Here is a 19,056-nt window from a genome sequence, read left to right as displayed (position 1 = left end):
GAGTACCCCTTTTTAGTTAACATCTGGAAGAAAAAACAACCCAGCAACAGGTGTGTTAGTAGGGCTTGAGCCATTCTGGACCGTTCTGACTACTCTGCTCATTAGGTGTTTAACTTGCTTCCTGCTAAGCAGGGTATTTTCATGCAGGACCTCAAGGATTTTCCCCCTTAGAAGTTGTTTTACTTGCCTTACTGATCATGGAAAATATCACGAGAAGCCACCTGACCTAAAAAAAAAATACGTAGTTTAGCATCTCTTTAGGTTAGGACACTTGGGGACACTTCTTGACTTTGAGATTTTAAATTGTTAAACATTCGCTAGACTCTCTAGAGGTTCTCACCCTATGTGTTTCACACTTTCTCTCCAAGTATTAAATTGTGATAATGATTTTCTTTTGGATTGTTATCCATGTATTTTTCTCTAGCCATTTGAGTTCTAAGTGGAAAGTTAACTGTTCTTTTTCCGAAGGCCAAGATCTCTGTATTTTTGTCTATTTAAAACATTGCCATTATTTTTTTTTTGTTAGATTTATTTCTGAAATTTTGGAAATGCTAACTGTCATTTCTTTTTCATCCAGAGAGTCCTTCAGATCAAGAAATAGAAAAAAAGAAAAGTGCAGGAGTGAAAATAAATGAGGTTTGTTCAAAAATTAAAACAAATATTTTGCTGAAATTATATCTTCCCAAAGAACTTGATAATCCCTCAGATGTATGAAAGCAAATGTGGATTCAGTAACAATTTGCAAGAATTGGGACAAGTTCATAATTGAACAGATACAGAGATACATATGTGATGCCTTTGTAATTTGGCAGTGGGAGAAACGTTCATTCATTCATTCATTCATTCAATAGTATTTATTGAGCGCTTACTATGTGCAGAGCACTGTACTAAGCGCTTGGAATGAACAAGTCGGCAAGAGATAGAGACAGTCCCTGCCATTTGACGGGCTTACAGTCTAATTGGGGGAGACGGACAGACAAGAACAATGGCAATAAATAGAGTCGAGGGGAAGAACATCTTGTAAAAACAATGACAACTAAATAGAATCAAGGCGATGTACATTTCAATAACAAAATAAATAGGGTAATGAAAATATATACAGTAACTCTGTATATAAACGTAACTCTGGAAACTAAGCAAATTGAACTGAAAAGACGTAGTCATTTTACACTCACATTTTGGTGCTTATACTCTTTCTTTTTAAGGTATTTGCTAAGCAGTTACTATGTACAGGCACTGTACTAAGCACTGGGGTAGATACAAGCTAATTGGGTTGGATATAGTCTCTGTCCCACATGGGGCTGACGGTCTTACTCCCCATTTTACAGATGAGGTAACTGAGGCCCATTGAAGTGACTTTCCCAAGGTCACTCAGAAGACAAGTGGCAGAGCTGAGATTAGAGCCTCTTTGGCCTGTGCTCTATCCACTAGACCATGCTGCTTCTCAATTTATGCTAATTTACTAAGGGTCCTACTGTCTTCCATAAGATTTTTCCATCTCCAGTCTCTCTTCAAGGAGAAATTACTCTGATGCTGAATATCATCTGTGTTTGTAAGGTGAAGGCAGCCTTGTTTTTGCAATTCAGCTTTTTGTAGATTGTAAGTGAATTTCACTTGGCTCCATTTTAATTTTTACTTCTCGTTTCTCTAGCCTAGAAGACAGAACTGCTCTAATCACTGCTTCAGAAATTATGTTTCCAGTATATTTTCTTCTAGTAGCCACACTGGGGAATCCTTTTGTACCTATAGAAATAACTGGTTAGTATTTGCCGATACTCTTCTTTATCCTAATTCTTTAACAGGCTGGAAGGGGGTGGGGAACGGGGACGGAGGGGGAGAGATTTTATATGTCAAAACGTTTTGGTGAGATAAAATATATAGACAATGCTGCAAATGGAAGTGGGAGAGGGAAGGAAAGTAGCAAACTTTTATTTATACTCCTATAATGTGTGCCTGCATTGAAACTGAATGATCATTCTGTTGGGAAGAAAGCGCTCCATAGAGTAGGAAAGAAAAAGTGGGTGAATTATATACTAGGCTACTAGAAATGGGGCAAGAGTGATAATAACACAAAGCTTCCCTTCCCTCCAGGCCCAAGGGTTTCCTATGAGCTGCCACCTTAAATAAAGTTTTGTCAGTTGAGCCATACATATTCTTAAAAGATGAGAGCAAAAGACCCATTAGCCTCCTTTTCTGATTCAAAAAGACCCAGAAGAAGTGCTTATGAAATTAACACACTAGCTTTAAGTACCCTGTTCAGTGGAAACTTTGGGATTGGTCTCTATGGTAAGCATTTTCCTGAATTTTGTGGCATCACTAGATCAAAGTTTCACTTATAATTAAACTTGCCACAAAGTTACTTATGAAGCACAAATACTATACATTGACATTCTTGGTTGGGTGCAGTAGTCCCTCCTCTTCAGGGCTCAGAATCTTTTCTTAGTAATGTAGAAAAAGGCTAGTCTATTAATTGATTTAAAAAAAACCAGGACATTACTGAGATGAAATACGGCTGGAGTTTCTTATGGAAATTTTCAAGTACTTTGAAAAGACACATTTTCTTCAGTTCTTGGTTTTTGTAGTTTATTAAAAATATTAGGAACTGAAGGCAAAAATTACATATAACTAACGGAAATTCATACAATATTGAGGTTCAGTATTCCACTCTCAAAAGAAAATATGTCCTATAACTCAAGCCACAGTAACTGACTCTTCATTATAAAGATTGTTTAAAGCTTGCTTTGAAGCTTATTCTTAAAATAGGTTGAACCAATTTCAGTGAAACAAATTTTCTGACTGGTAGGGTTCCGAGGGATTTGTTGAAACAATATTTTCCGTTTTTCTTCTTTGTGCTTAACCATAGTAAGTTTTGAGGAGGACATCTGTTACTGTTATGTGCAGTGATGTCTAATTTTTGTTGGGAGCCCTCCTATATCTGTGAATTATGAGAGGGGATGGCTTTGTATAGATTTTAATGTGACCTGCCCCACCACTTCTCCTCAGTTGCTCTGTCCCTTCCATTATGGAAATATTCCCACTTGGCTTTATTGGGCCCTCTTGGAAGCTGAAAGTGAAAAGTGACCATAATCATATAATTCATACTAGTAATAAGGTTTATGCAATTCTGGGCCAATCAGCCACCCTTAAGTGGTTTTATTTATTTTTAAATGCCTCCCTGGCCCCAAAATTGATATATCTTTTTTCTTGTGTAAATTGAGAACACTGAAAAACCCAAATCTGTGTGCTTAGTTCGTAAGGCAGGATTTTAAAAAATTTTTTGAAGGTAGTCATTTATAAAATATGTGAAATTTCTTTTTTTTTTAGCAAAGAATTTACAGAAATCAATGAAATCAGTGCAATGATTAGGCAGAAGAGACAAGAGTTGGAATTATCATGGTCCTCTGATACGTTACCTGGAATTACAAGGTAAAGAAAGTACTGTACTTTCTTACAGACTGATGCAGTAAATCAACAAGTATGGTGAAATATAAGATTATAGGTTGTGATCCCAAATGTTGCTGAAACTTTCCTGAAGGAATATTCAGATGTGTGGAATTTTGCCCAAAATAAGTAGCAGTCGGAAACTATCACAGTTACCTTTTCTTCTCTGATGAAGGCCAGCCTTTTGCTGTGGAAGTATATTTCTCAAAATCCTTTAATAGTTCAGGGTCTTCTTGGGCAACGTGGTTCAAGCTGATGATGATGATTTTAGAGTTGCCTGTAGAGTCCCAAGGCGTCCCCCACCCCCTTCTTTTTCTCCCACTCCTTTCTGTCACCCTAACTTGCTCCCTTTATTCATCCCCCCTTCCCAACCCCACCGTCCTTATGTACACATCTGTCATTTATTTATTTCTATTAATGTCTCCCCTTCTAGACTGTAAACTTTTTGTGGGCAGGGAGTATGGTCTGTTTTCATATTGTACTTTGCCAAACGCTTAGTACAGAACTCAGCACACATAAATGTTCAATAAATACAGTTAAATGAATGAACCTTGGGCAAGTTTCAGTCCTATGTGAAAGGCTTCAGGACTGAGAGAACTTGCTCAAAGGAGTCGATTACAGTGTTAGTGGCTTGTCCCCCGCTGGGACAGAGAAAAACTCCATTTGTCTCCAAACATAATAGAAGTGAATTATTTGGAAGGGAGTTATGAATGAATGTGCAGAGAGAGAAAACTCAGGTAGTAAGCACGACTTTGAAGTGAGTTTGAATTCATACTATATGTACTATAACTGTGTTATCCTTGAAAAATTGCCTCGAGAATCTGTTTACTGTTACCTGTGTCAAAAGCCATTTCTTGAGGCCCCTTATTAACTAGTTTGCTTGACTGAAAATCCACACTTAGGGCTGCTGGTACAGAGCTTTCTGAGGGATATTGTGCTATTGTGTGACCCTGTCTTTACCATGGAGGGCAAACTGCTTGCATTTTCCCTGAGCCAGAAATGTTTGCTTAAACTACTCTTGGAAGTGTTCTATTAGAGTGCACTTCTGAGTCCACTTGAAGGGAGCCAATATTGCTGCTCTGCCACAATGGTAGATTAATATGATCCATATACTTTACCTTTAATGCTAAAAATAGTATAATTTCAGGGCCCAAAATGAGGTGATGTCCCATTATGTGCCTGACCATTAAGTTCTAGAAAGGCCACATTGATAGATGCCTACAGCTGCCCCATAGGCCACTGTCATGCATTGCAATGCATCACATTCTTGGAACAATAAAGCACGATTTAAGTGTGAAGCTATCAAAATAAAAATAAATCCAAATACATTGTTAATTTTTACTGTGAATCTTGTTCCATGTGTATGCTACTTCTGTTTGTGTACAAAAAGAGTGCAGTTACGCATTAACACACACACAAGACACCCACAAGAAAAAAAGACTTTCTTCCTGAACACGGAGGAACCAAATACTAGTTGAATGGACAGAGCAGAGACACCGGTCTTGTGGAGAAGCTCTTGTCAAGAGACCTGAGTTACGAGATAATGGGCCAGAGCCAGGTGCTAGGCATTGTCAAAGGAGCATGTGGAAAGGAGTATGTGGAATTTGCAAAGGTGAGCCAGGAGTGAGGGAACTCTGCTTTCTAAACTACTATATCTGGGCAAAATTGCCTCGAGAATCTATTTACTGTTACCCGTGTCAAAAAGCCATGTTCATTCATTCAGTCATATTTATTGAGTGCTTACTATGTGCAGAGCACTGTACAAAGTACTTGGAATGTACAATTCTGCAACAGATAGAGACAGTCCCTACCCAATAACAGGCTCACAGTCTAAACGGGGGAGACAGACAGCAAAGTAAAACAGAAGAAAACAAGTAGTCTGGCAAACAAAACAAGTAGTCTGGAGAGGACCCTTACTAACTGGTTTGCTTGACTGAAAATCCAGATCTAGAGCTGCTCCTTCATTAATAAACATTTATATCCTAACTACTCGTGTTTTTTAAACAAGCATCTTAATTTGTAGATTTTTAATCAGTACATATTTTTTTTTTCCAGGTTAGGTCTTTGAAATTTATCAATTCATTATTATGAATATTCTTTGCCCTTGATTTTTCAGAGTTGGTGTTATGCCCTCCAACGCCGAAGCTGAGATTCTTCCTCTTGCTTCCACTGTATTGCCAGGAGCAATTTTTTCGACGAATATAGCATCTTTGGAAAATTTCGGTAAAACTTTTCTCCATGGGTTTTTTAAAGGAAATCTAACTATGAACCTTTCCACTCTCTTATTCATTTCCATTTTGTTATTAAAAAAACTTTTTCATTAAGACGAAGGTCCGTGTGAAATTTCTGCCAGACAAGTATTCCAGTTTGTCCCTAACGGTTCCTTCAGCAGTTCATCCTGAACTTATCCCCATAGGTTTATCCAAACTTTTGGACATATTGGTACTTCCCACCTGTGCAGTACCTTGGGGAATAGATTCCAAATGGCTCCCACATGCTAAATGAAAGCTTGTTTTGAAACTTCTCCCCCGCCCCCCCAACTTCCTTCTTCTGGTTCCAGGTACTATGAGCGGTAAGTAGGAAGCCCATATTTACCCTTGAGGGCTCCATCATAATTTTGTAAACTCTAATCATGCCCCCTTTTAGCATTTCTGAGACCTGTGTGTCATAATTATTTTAGTCAATCCGGGGAAGTAACTTCTCTCTGAGCACCCAGGCCATCTTTCTCAATGTAGAAATGCTTTGTTATAATGTGAAGACAGGCAGATGTCACCCATATCCCATAAGGACCATGTCTGATTCTCACCTGGCCCTTAGGAAAGTGATCTGAGGACAGTAAGCACTTAATAAATACTATCCTTACGTCTAGTACTGCTATTGTCAAAGGTGAATAACCTAAAGCCTCTTAACTTTTCCTTTTAGGACCTGTTTTTCATCAGTATACAAAGAATTTAGGCATCTTGGAGAGGTCCACAGGAGAGTGGCTCACATGATCAAGTGTCCTACCCAAAACTGGGTACAATATTTTAATCAGTGCAGAGGTTAGCGGGAAAACGGTAACGCATCCCAATGCTCTATTAGTTTTTTAATGAACACTCCTCTGAACACTTATTCAGTACTAGTCAGTCTTTCCCTACCCCATTAAGCTAGTTTTGGGTTTGTCCCTACACACGCCATTAACACTGTTATGTTTTGAATTTCATCCTGTGAATGAAGAGCCACTTTCTAAAACTGGGGGTGAATAAAGTCAGTTTTAAGCTGACTGGTCTGAAATAATTGATTTATTTTTTTCCCCAAGTGTCCACACCGTCTGTTCTTTTCCAAGCCTCAAGGATTTTTCTTTTCCTTCAGAAATTCTCAAGTATAATAAACAATGCATTCCTTTAAGCATCCTTGAGTGTGTAGCATTTGGCCCTACTGATTGTGCACATGCAGGATATACAAAAAATTCCTAGGAAAAAAAGAACATGCTATTTTGGTTTTTCAGTTTTCCATCCCAAGTGAGACATGTTGGGCTATCTTTTTATCATTTTTATCTTTTTGTAAATACATAGTTGGGGGGAAAAAACCTCCAAAAGCCACCACCTTTTTACAGTCATCTGTTATCAATTTTCATTTCCTTTCTCGTAGTGATCTGGCTCTTCCATTTTTTGGCATTTTGTTACCATTCTTGCCCTTTCTATGCTTTGGCATTATTTGTTCCAGAGCTTGCCAAACAACTGCCAAACAGTCTCTGCTGACTTCTATTGGATCCTTACAACTAATGCCTTAAGCCTATTGAAATATACTTTCTTAAGGGTAATTTTCTCTATCTTTTGCTGATTTTTCTAGTCTTTTTTTCCCTCTGGATATGATCATCTCATCATTGCTCCTATCAGAGTTTCCAGTCTCCTTTTAAATTTTTGACTAATTCTTCCCATTTTGAAATTTTATGGGATGCATTGCCTAGGGGAGTTGTTCAAACTGAAAATTGCAGAAGGATAAAATGGGTTTCTAGAGCGTACTTTCTGGATAAGTGGAAAAATTGGGGCTGTTAGGTAAAATAATTAATGTGTAGACGTTCCCTGGGTGACAAAACCACCCCCACAATATCATTAAACTTGGAATACGATCTGTATGCTTGGGATCGCTATGCCAGAAAATGGGAAGAGATGTACACGGCACTCACCTGTAGTAGTAATGGTATTTGTTGCACTTCTAAGTGCATACTCAGTAGCAGTGTGGTCTAATGGAAAAGAGCATAAACCCGGGAGTCAAAGGACCCGGGTTCTAATCCCAGCTCTGCTACTGGCCTGCTGTATGACATTGGTCAAATCGGGTAACTGCAGTCATTCAGTTTCTTCACTTATAAAATGGGGGTTCAGCACCTGTTCTTCCTCCTAAACAGATAGCCCCATGAGGGACAGGGACTGTATCCAGCCTGATTATCTTGTATGTATTCTGGTGCTTTGCACATAGTAAGCACTTAACAAATACCACAATTTGTATATCATTATTATTATTTTTCAGAGCACGTGAGATGTTAAACAGGAGTTTACCTGTAGTGTGAGGCTGCCCTGTCAGCTTTAGTTCTGTAACAGATTCTAATTTATAAGAAGTATCTAGTGGAAAATACTGCTGTAATACAGGCATTCATAACAGGGCTACATTTTCAAGGGACCAAACCTGGTTGAATTGAGATGTACCTGTAACCATTAGGGTACATGTCAAGGATGGCAACAAGTCACTGTTCCCCTAAGCATTCTGAGGCCACTGGCAGACAAAGAGTACTTGCTTGGATAGACAGTGATGGCATTTTATATGTCCTAAGTCAAATCCTCTGGTTTCCATTTTCTGTATTAGGAAATTGTTCCAAAAGCATGCAAAAAAAATTGCTGTGTCCTCAGTAGCATACTGAATTGCTTTTCCAGTGGATATCCAAGTAGTCAGTCTCCCGTCCCAAACTCTGAACCAAAATCGCCTGCACCATCTCTTCTTGGTTTGGCAATCTACAGTAGACCGTCCCACCCAGCCGCCCAGGCAACCAATAGTATTTATTCAGTGCTTACTAAATGCAGAACAGCCATACTTAGGTACTTGAAAGAGTACAATAGAGTTCATATCTGAATGTCACCTTCATCTTTCAACTTTCACTTTACTCTAGATACATTCCACTTGTTGCCTGCCTCCTGTTTCTGAGCCACTGAGTATGACTAGCTCTGGCCTTTGGTATTGAGGGGAAAGCATTTATGGCCACATTGCCTAAGGTAGCTTGCTTCATGATCTGATGGGAAGGATTAATAGATTCTTAGATTAATAGCTTTATAGAGCAAAGAGATTCCTATTTGGGGGAAAAAAATTCTGAACTTTTTGTTTTGGGTCAATTCCATATCTCGTTCAAATATACTTTGTCAACAGTGATGCTGTTTATATTTTGGCCAGGTCTGCCGACCACGATTTAAAGCATTCGTGTCATATGCTCCTATAACTTTGGTGGAGTGGAGTTGTCTCTAGACTTTGAATGCAGCACCCCCTTGTCAAGGGTGAAGGGAAACACCTGTGGCTGTGTTGCCTAAGGCAGCTTTCTTTACTTCCACAAGATGGGAAGCAGTATGGAGTAGTGGAAAGAGCACAGGCCTGGGAGTAAGGGGATCTGGGTTATAATCTGGCTCTGCCACTGCTGTGTGACCTTTGGGCAAGTCACTTCACTTCTCTGGGCCTTAGTTTCCTTAACTGTAAAATGGGGATTAAGATCAAGAGCCCCATGTGTGACAGGGACTGTGCCCAACCCGATTATCTTGTATCTATCCCAGCACTAGTACAGTGCCTGGCACAGGGCAAGCACTTAAGTAATTCTGTTATTATTATTACTATTATTATTGGTATTAGCCTTGTTATTGGTACTATTATTATTGAGTGGCAGATGAGAGTGACTGTCGTCCATTCTCTCGTATAGAAGAGATTTTATAGGTGGTCATGCTAAAATTGGATACCGAAGCATCCCGGAGAAAACCTTCTCCCTTTACATAGTGCCTCCTTACTCCAGGTGATTTTTGCATGGTCCTCTTTCCACAGGGCACGCACCACAACTGCCTGAGTGGTTATTCTCATTTCGGTTTCATTTGATATTTTTGTGGAACTCTTGCTAAGTCAGACCACTTTAAAAATGCCCATCATTGTACATTGTACATGTGTGTTCTGGTAATAGGCTACCTAAGAGCAACTGTTAATCGCAGGGTTCCTACTAAAATTCCAAGCTTCACCTTCAAATTCCTAGTAATATTAGATTACCAGAATATATTTTAGTAGTAAATATAATTGTCCCACTTAGCTCTACAGGTCTCTGAGCCTTCATTTTTCCAATGAAGCATGTTTCCCAGCTTGCCCCAGTTTAGTCGCTTTGCCATGTTTATCGTGGACAAATGTATGTCACATATAGAGGATAATGAGAAGAGCCAGCTATTTTAACAAATGTAGGAATATTTTAGGAATCTAGACTGGGCTAAATTTCAAACCATTTTTGTTTACTGACATTTATAATGACATTTTTTGTTATTATCAGAGTCATGTTGCAAGGGCTACACCCTTGCACACACCCATGGAGGCGAAGAGAAGAAGCAAGCTTCGGGCACATCGAACAGCAGAGGAACGAGGAGAAAGCCAGCCGCCGCACCTGCTCGACGATCCACACGCAACACCAAAGCTGAAACAGTGACCCAGTCTCAGAGTTCACCCATGTCCAGTAACTCTGGGGGCGACGCCCCAGACAGCAATAACTCGTCGGTCAACGTCTCCTCTTCCGCAGACTCAGAAAAGCCGATGAAGCAGGTTCCCAAACGGAAGCCTAAACGAAGAGCCAGAAGAGCACCCCTAACGAGAAAGAGGCTCCGCAGTTCTGCGTCCCTCCCCGAAAAATCCTCTTCCAGCGAGTCGGCCGAAGAAGGAGCCACGGAGTCTGATGGCACACCGGCGTTAGAGAAGGAACAGCAGGTGGATGTAGAATGTAGCGACTCCGGCCTCAAGCCCCCTACAGATGCAGAGGAAGAGTCCGCTAATGGCCTGGAACCTGGAGAAAGGCAGGAACGCACAGGAAACAGTGGACTAGAGCAGGAGGTTATGGAAACAGCCTTTCCCGAAACCAGCCCCCTACAATCCCCAGAACTGGTGGAAGAGGAGGAAGCTGAAAACGAGAATCCTGAGGAAAGCGCTGTAGATTTGGAAAGTGACCCCTCTCCAAGCATTCCTGAAGAAGCCGAAGAACCAGTGGGAAATCCTCAAGTTAAAACGCCTGAGCCTGTAGAATCAGTGATGAAGGGAGATGAGGCTGTAGACGGCCCTGAAGATGAGCTGCCTGAGTGCGCCAGATTTGAGGCTGAAGAGCTTCCACCTGTAAGGAATGCCATAAGTGAAGTGCTTGATCATCCAGATTCTCCAGAAGAAGCCGCTCTCCAAACCGCAGACCGTGCCCAAATTGACACAATTGAGCATGAAGCGCCAGTTGTAAAAGAAGAAAAACTTAGAGAGAGCCCCGAGGCTGACTCTCTTGAGGATTCCATCGTGGCATTAGATCAGCCAACAGAAAATTCACAAGTGGAATTGCCTGGACCTACGGAATCTGCAGAAAGTGACTGCTCCGAAGATATAGAAAATGCAGTAGCCAGCGACGGTCCAAGCCAGGAGGATTTTAAAAGCAACCAAGACCCTGAAATGGATTTGCCGAAAGATGACTTTCCAGTAGATGCATTTACTCCATCTCTAGAAGAGAACCGTAGTCCTCTTCCCGAAGAGGTCAGAAGTATGGAACTGCCCAGTATAGAGGATGAGCGGTCCAATGAGCAATTTAATGAAGATAATAACGAAATGATCCCTATGGAGTGTGACTCATTTTGCAGTGAGCAAAATGAATCAGAAATTGAACAGCCTCTAAATGTTGCAGCAAGCCAAGAGGAGGCAAATTCTCTGCAGGACAGTTCTGAAAAAATCCCGCCACCACCACTTTCCGACAGCACCGGTGGAAAACCTGAAACGACCCCTCAGGAGGCAGAGAGCTCAGAAGACGGAAAAGAGAAAGTGAAGAAACCTCGAACGCGGAGGTCTCGATTTCACTCTCCGTCGACAACTTGGTCTCCCAACAAAGACGCTGTTCCCGAGAGGAAGAAGTCTCCGTCTCCCTCTCCCAAAAGGGAAATTGTAAAGGAAAGCCAGAGATCCCATTCACAGTCTCCCAAGAAGGATCCTCCCAGGGGCCGGAGGAGATCCAGGTCTCAGTCGCCCAAGAGGGAGAACGCAAAAGAAAGGAGGAGATCTCCATCTCAGTCTCCAAAGAAGGTTACCTTAAAGGAAAGCAGAAGGTCTCAGTCATTGTCTCCCAAGAAGGACACGGCCAAAGAAAGTAGAAGATCTCAGTCAAGAACAAAGGATTCTTCCCCAAGGGAAAAGTCGAGGTCACGGAGTAGAGACCGAGAGAATGAAAGAGATGGGCAAAGGAGAGATCGAGATAGGGAGAGGAGGTCCAGGAGGTGGTCCCGGTCCAGATCGCGCTCCAGGTCACCATCGCGGTCCAGAACGAAGAGTAAGAGCTCTTCCTTCAGTAGGAATGACAGAGATGGTTATTCTCCTCGCTGGAAGGAAAGATGGAGCAGTGACAGCTGGAGAAGTCCCAGAGGAAATGATAGGTACCGAAAGAGTGACCAGGATAAGCAGAACGAAAATCTGAAAAAAGAAAAAAATGAGCTCGGCGCAGAGCCCGAGGACCAGGGCATGACGGACAAGCGTAGAAATGACTGTCCGGATTGGGTCATGGAAAAAATCAACGCTACTCCCGATTCCAGGAGCCGAAATTCAGACAAATTTAAAGATTCTTACTGGGACGACAACAGGCATGACCATTCAGGGAATTCTTGGCATAAAAACTTTGGTTCGGGTTGGATGCCCAGCCGCGGCCGAGGTCACCGAGGGAGAGGTTCTTTCCGAGGGGGCTTTGGCTACATGGAGCAGAATGAGAACCGGTGGCAAAACAGAAAGCCCCTCTCAGGGAATTCCAACAGTTCTGGGAACGAGTCGTCAAGATTTGTGGAACAGCAGGCCTACCGGCGTAAAAGCGAGCAAGAGTTCTCATTTGACACCCCGGCGGATCGATCCGGCTGGACGTCTGCCTCGAGCTGGGCTGTGAGAAAGACTTTGCCAGCTGATGTACAGAATTATTATTCTAGAAGAGGGAGGAATTCTTCAGGCCCACAGTCTGGATGGATGAGGCCAGAAGAAGAAACCACTGAGCAAGGTATTCTGTTTTCTTTGCTCTTGCAGAGATCTTAAAGGGAAAATTAGTCCGTAATTTTGGGAAGTGGGTATTAGTGCAATTCATTTGTCCTACTTCTGTCAACTGAAGGCAGTTTTTTTTTTTTAACTTTCAAAAATGTATAAGGCAGTTTATATTCTTTTTATTGAAATGGATGTGTGGAAAAGTTTCCTAATCAGTGAGCCTGAATAAACAGTTTTTTAGAACTTAAAGGTTGAATTATTTTATTCTGAGATGTATCCCTCATTTGTTGTGGGGGGTGGGGGAGGGAGTCTTTTCTGAATCCTCGAGGATGGGCGAATCTCTATACTGTGCATCGAGACAAGACCTAGACCCCGCCCAGACTCTCGACTCCAGTGAAGGGACAGAACTAGAATGCTACGTCCCTTCTTTTCACTGGTTTCGATGTTGTGCTGGCAGTGAATTTTTTCTGGAATTCCTTGCCAAGAGGGTGTTCCACAAATTGGGCGTACAACGTCGGCCAAATGCACATCCGGCTAGAGATCAACCAGCGGGCGAGAAGTCGTATTCTGTCTGATCTGCTAGGTCACCGAGGTGGTTCTTTTCATTGCCTGTAGAGAAGAAAATTTGTGTGGATGCTCTTTTTCACAAGTACTTTTTTCTTTTGCTAGATCCTAACCTCAAAGACCAAACAAATCAACAAGGTGATGGCTCTCAGCTACCTATAAATATGATGCAGCAGCAAATGAATGTAATGCAACAGCAAATGAATGCCCAACACCAGCCTATGAATATCTTCCCATATCCAGTGGGTGTTCATGCTCCTTTGATGAACATCCAACGCAATCCATTTAACATTCATCCTCAGCTACCCTTGCATCTCCATACAGGAGTGCCTCTCATGCAGGTAGCCGCTCCCACCAGTGTGTCTCAGGGATTACCACCTCCACCACCCCCTCCCCCGCCATCCCAACAAGTCAACTACATTGCTTCACAACCAGAAGGAAAACAATTGCAGGTATGTCTTCAGCAACTAAGGTTTAAGTCAGTAGAGCCCTCAGAAAGTTTAATGGACAAACACCGGATATTAAAGAGCTTCCTGACTTAACTGAAATAGACCGCATTTGATTAGCTGTAGTGTAATCCTCGATGTCATGATTTAAAAAAAAATAAAATGAAAAGGGGGAAAAAATTTGGCTCCAAAATATTCCAGTGGTAAACCTACAGTGACCACTTGCTTTGGGATGTCAAGCGATGAATCTCTACGTAGGGCCTGTTTTAGGATTTTTTAAGAAGATGTGTAGAGAAGGAAAATGGAATCGGTGGGAGTGCAAGTCACTCTCCCTCCCCCATTTTACTAGGATGGTGGTTCCACACTGGGGGGGCAGTTTAGAGATGCATTAATGTGATGAAGCTTGTGTTGTCTTGTTCGGACGAACTCTAGGTAAAGATATCCATTATCCATTATTGTCCGTCCTTCATATTCACAAACCTACCATCGCCAAGACCAAGGGGGAGAAACATTAGAGTTTCGGTAGTTTGAGGAATAATTTACGCTAAGTTTCAGTTTTGCACGGACGGTATTGAATTTCCATTTGTTGTTTTCCTGCAGGCTGTTTGTCTGTGGTGGTGCTTGGCTTGGCTCTGCCCTGGGAAGTAGTTGCCGCTAAAATTGGCAGTAGGAAGTTCAGCATTGTGTCTACCTCTAGACGTTTCCAAATCCTTACAGTGCTTCTGCAAAGTCTGTGGAGAGAGCAAGATTTCAGAGAATCGGATTATTTTCTCTCTCTGCTACCGACTCGCTGCAAGCCACTTCATCTTTTTACTTTTCCGTTGCTAAAATAGGGGGAGTGGTCAGTCCTAGAAGCGACGACTTGATATTCACAGCGATCTGTGCATGAAGGACATGGTTTTCAGCTTATCTTTTTTTTGTTGTCTTTTTACAATTGCCATTAGAACATGATAATGCATGTGTAACATCTTTAGGATCAGGTGCGAGTGGTCCTCGAGGACAGAGGGCCCTTCTGGGCCCCAGTTTCTGGAAAAATCTGTTGTTTTCCCAAGTCCTGCCACCGTTGAATGACTTGACAAAGGAAATGTCTGTTTGTTTTTTTTTTATCCCCCGTAGTAATACAAGAATCCCCAACTCTGTGGGTTTATTACTGCCCGTTTTAATTGTTGCTGCTACTTCTGAAAGTTAAAAGTTGCACATCCCCCGAAGACTGTGATCGATTAACCACCGGCACCTCTCTAACACAGGGTCTTCCTAGTGCCGCTCCTGTAGGTAACAACTTGAGCACAGCAGCCTTGCCTGCCCCAGCAGCCGCCGTGGGAACCGTGGGAACTGTGGGAACCGTTCAGGGACCAAGTTCTGGTAATGCGTCTGCGGCCAGTCACAGCAAAGCCTCTAATGCTGCTGTCAAATTGGCAGAAAGCAAAGTAAGTGTTACAGTGGAAGCCAGCGCAGATAGCTCGAAGACAGACAAGGCAAGTTCAAAGATGAGAGCAATATCCGTAATTCTGCATTGCTAAAATGTGGGCACTGTTGAAATCTATCCGCTTCCTTGGAAGCGTAGAAGGAAAATGTACTGTGGTCGTGATCCTTGGACCTCCAGGGACGGAATTTGGGAAATTCTAGCCATCCCTCGGTTGCACAGTACAACTGAGCGACTTTAGCCCCAACTTCGGGCCAATTGAACGACTGTTCATTTGCCACCTACTTAGCTGTGGATGGCATTTTTACGTTCGGTTAACGTTCGAAAGGGCGAGATTCAGAGTTTGTGATGCTTTTTTGCTAGCTCTTTTAAGATTGCGTAATGTAGAGGTAAGATTTTTTGGAAAGCCTCATTGGTGTGTAATTGGTAATTAGGCATTACCTTTGTCTCTTTGTCAGAAATTGCAAATTCAAGAAAAAGCAGCCCAGGAGGTAAAATTGGCCATTAAACCATTTTACCAAAATAAAGATATTACCAAGGAGGAATATAAAGAGATTGTGCGGAAAGCAGTTGATAAGGTAAGCGGGCAGGGGAACGCGCCCTGAGGCAGAGCTGGCCGGGTCGCGGGATTAGTCGGCGCTGCCAGCCCCACTCGCCCCACCTTTGAGAGGGAGATTCCGTGGGTGAGACGTGGAGCTGTTCCAGGCCTGGGAGATCGGGAATGGGTGAGCAACACACTGACGGACCTGGGGGTGGGCGGGGGCGGTGCCCCTGCTGCGACTCTGGTGTGAGCCGACAACTCTGATGGAGAGTCCCAAGGCCAGGCTGCTTTCCTTCCACACTCCTCTCTAGGCAGAAGAGGAGCTCATACACCTTGGGCCTGTGTCTCTCTGTTCCCACCTGAGGAGGTGGGCTGTCGGGGTGGGCCCCGTGAGGTTGGGGGGTGGGTCCCAGGGCTCTCCTTGAAATGCCTCAAACTGCTGAGTGGGTGGTTCTGGAGGATCTCCCCCCACCTCCCACCCCCGCAGTGGGACAATTTGTTACCCAGCTAGAGAAGCAGCAGAATGAGGTAATGGAGGGAAGGCAGACGACGGCACTCAGGTGGATGGGGAGGGGTGTTCTTCCATTGTGGTGGATGGGGAAAACCATTTATCTCAGACATAAGATCCGTGGTCCAGCTCCGTGGTGAAAAATAGTTCATAGAAGAATGCCCAGATATCCAAAGTGAGTACTGCCTTGATTGTTTACCCAGTAGGCACTAAGAGACCTAAAACGGAGGAAGAGGGAAAGAGAGTTTGTGCCTCCTTGCCAGGTCCTTATGAGGGGGCGTGTTTGTCATTAGGACAGGGAGTTGGGAGGAAAAACCAAGGCCTAGAAGTCTGAGGGTAAAAACCAAGAGGGAAGAGAGTAGGAGAGAGCTGGGAGCTTTACAGGAGGAGGGGAGAGGAGTGTGGTGGTGATGGGAGCCAAAGAGAGAGAAGTAGGTGAGGTGGAGGATTTTGTAAAGGGTGAATTGGAACTTGGGTCAGGAGGAGATGCTGGAGCAGGGGACCAAGGGCAGGAGGTGAGGAAGGGCCTGGTGGGGGCCCAGGAACAGAGAAGGTGGTGAGGAAAACCTGGCAGGAGAGGAATGCCATCACAGGCACTGCAGAAGGCCGGGGAAGCCCATGTCCACTCCTCACCCATGATGGCCTCCTCCTTTTTGTTTGTTTTGTTTTTAATGGTATTTGCTGTGCTCTTACTCTGTGCCAGGCACTGTAATAATAATAATAATAATGTTGGTATTTGTTAAGCGCTTACTATGTGCCGAGCACTGTTGTAAGCGCTGGGGAGATACAGGGTAGTCAGGATGTCCCACATGAGGCTCACAGTCTTAATCCCCATTTTACAGATGAGGTAACTGAGGCACTAAGAAGTTAAGTGACTTGCTGACAGGTGGCGGAGTTGGGATTAGAACCATGACCCCTGACTCCTAAGCCTGTGCTCTTTCCACTGAGCCACGCTGCTTCTCTGTACTAAGTGCAGGGGTAGATACAAGCTATTTGGGATGGACATGGTCCTGTATAATATGGGGCTCACAGTCTAGGAGGAAGTAGGATTTAGTCCCCATTTTGCAGATGAGGAAATTGAGGCACAGAGGAAGTGAAGTCAGTCGTATTGAGTGCTTACTGTTTGCAGAGCACTGCATGAAGTGCTTGGGAGAGTACAGTATAACAATAAGCAGACACATTCCCTGCCCCCAAGTTTACAGTCCTAGAGGGGGAGACAGATATTAATATAAATAAATACATTATGTATTTGTACATAAATGCTGTGGGACTGGGAGAGGGGATGAATAAAGGGAGCATTTCGGGATGAAGCGTAAGGGAGTGGGAGAAGAGGAAAGGAGAGCACAATATAACAGACGCATTCCCTGGCCACAATGAGCTTACGGTCTTAAAGGGGGAGACAAACATTAATATAAATACATATAAATAAATTACAGAAGTTAAGTGACTTACCCAAGGTTACCCAGCAGACAAATGGTAGAGCTGGGATTAGAACCCAGGTCCTTCTGAGTCCCAACCTGTGCTCTATCCATTAGTCCACACTGCTTCTCCCTCTTCCTCCTGCTGTTCCTGTTGCAGCTTCCGCTGTCCTAAAGATGTGGAGGAGGGAGGCTTTTGGGTCAGTTGTTGTTTTTCAGGAAAGTTTTGACATTGCCGATCCTGGTGAGCCACTTATCAGCTGGCCCTCTCCCCATGGGCCTAAAGTGAGAATGCAAAATCTTTGAAAAGCTAGAAATATTGTCCTCTTCCTTCTACCGTAGGTATGCCATAGTAAGAGCGGCGAAGTGAATTCTGCTAAAGTGGCAAATCTGGTTAAAGCCTACGTAGATAAATACAAACACTCCCGTAAGGGGAGCCAGAAGAAAAACCCAGAAGAGCCCGTGTCTGCTGAAAAATGAATCGGAGAAAAGGAGCGCAGTTAAGGACACTGTCAAGATCTCTGCGAAGTGCAATTTCAACTGAAAATCGTACACAACTGTGATTGAAATCTGGTTTTGATAAAATTATTATTTTTTATGTAGGATATAATGTTTTGTTCTAAATAAATATAGTTCTGCACTGCAGCTTCTTTATCCCTTTTTTCAAAAACAGATTTAAAGGAAAGTAGTAAAAGGTTTAAAGGAGAGTGCATTTTTATTAGGAATGTGCTATTTGTGTGGATACTAGAGGTTGTACAGCATTTTGACTTGAACAATGACGTGCGTAAATTAGAAACTTTCCAAGTGCATTGGTTTTGGAACAGGTATGTACAGTACATGTAATCTGTCAGGTTAAAGATATTAAAGCAAGTTTGTTTTTTTTTTCTGTTTGATTTGCCCTCTGATTGTAGTAAAGAAAACATAATCGTTATCGCCATGAAAAATACTTCTAGTGTTAACTAGACAGGCTGATTGCAGGGTTCACGATGTCTATTTAAAAAAGCACATGACTGTGTCTGAGTAGAGTAATGATTTAGATAGTATTACAGATTAATCATATACAACAGTAAGAACCAGTGTCCAAAAATCTTTGCTCTCCAACATGGGCACTGTACACCTAATTGTAACACCAAATAAAGGTTATGCTGCTTGTTTTCGTTGGTGACTATTTTTGTTTTGTTATTGGCTGATGTAGTATCTCCCCCCGCCCCCGCCCTCCGTTTTTATTGTTACTGATCTGAAGAACTTTAGTATTCCCATATACATACATATATATTTAACCCTGGACTTGGACTGGGAAAAACTGTCGAGAGTAATTGATCATATCATGGAAATAATTATTTGCTCTTATATCCTCTCTGTTGATCAGAGGATATAAGCTGTGCCAAGTAGGGCTTGTTACCTGTATTTATTTCCAGCTTTGTGTAGCCTATTTTACTTGGGACTAAGGCATAATCACCAGTCACACTTTTTAA

The 19,056-nt window shown here is 42.7% G+C and overlaps 1 protein-coding gene across 2 annotated transcripts in view; it reads left to right on the top strand.

Annotated features, from left to right (window-relative positions):
- SCAF11 (SR-related CTD associated factor 11) overlaps window positions 1-18,746 on the top strand; it is an 81,922-nt gene extending 63,176 nt beyond the window's left edge. The window contains exons 7-15 of one of the 2 annotated variants that reach the window (XM_029047937.2): window positions 578-636; window positions 1,652-1,758; window positions 3,325-3,426; window positions 5,558-5,664; window positions 9,983-12,700; window positions 13,351-13,697; window positions 14,939-15,118; window positions 15,573-15,692; window positions 17,924-18,746. In XM_029047937.2, coding sequence (XP_028903770.1) covers window positions 578-636; window positions 1,652-1,758; window positions 3,325-3,426; window positions 5,558-5,664; window positions 9,983-12,700; window positions 13,351-13,697; window positions 14,939-15,118; window positions 15,573-15,692; window positions 17,924-18,061 — 3,878 coding nt within the window. In that variant the 3' untranslated portion in view covers window positions 18,062-18,746. Of the gene's footprint in view, window positions 1-577; window positions 637-1,651; window positions 1,759-3,324; window positions 3,427-5,557; window positions 5,665-9,982; window positions 12,701-13,350; window positions 13,698-14,938; window positions 15,167-15,572; window positions 15,693-17,923 lie in introns of both variants that reach the window. The other variant, XM_029047929.2, reaches the window with a different exon arrangement.
- The last annotated feature ends 310 nt before the right edge of the window (window positions 18,747-19,056 follow it).

This window comes from Ornithorhynchus anatinus, chromosome 2, assembly GCF_004115215.2.
Source record: "Ornithorhynchus anatinus isolate Pmale09 chromosome 2, mOrnAna1.pri.v4, whole genome shotgun sequence".
In the NCBI taxonomy this organism is placed as follows: Eukaryota; Metazoa; Chordata; class Mammalia; order Monotremata; family Ornithorhynchidae; genus Ornithorhynchus; species Ornithorhynchus anatinus.
The sequence above is the reverse complement of the archived record's forward strand: the minus strand, read 5'-3'. Positions and strand labels throughout refer to the sequence as shown.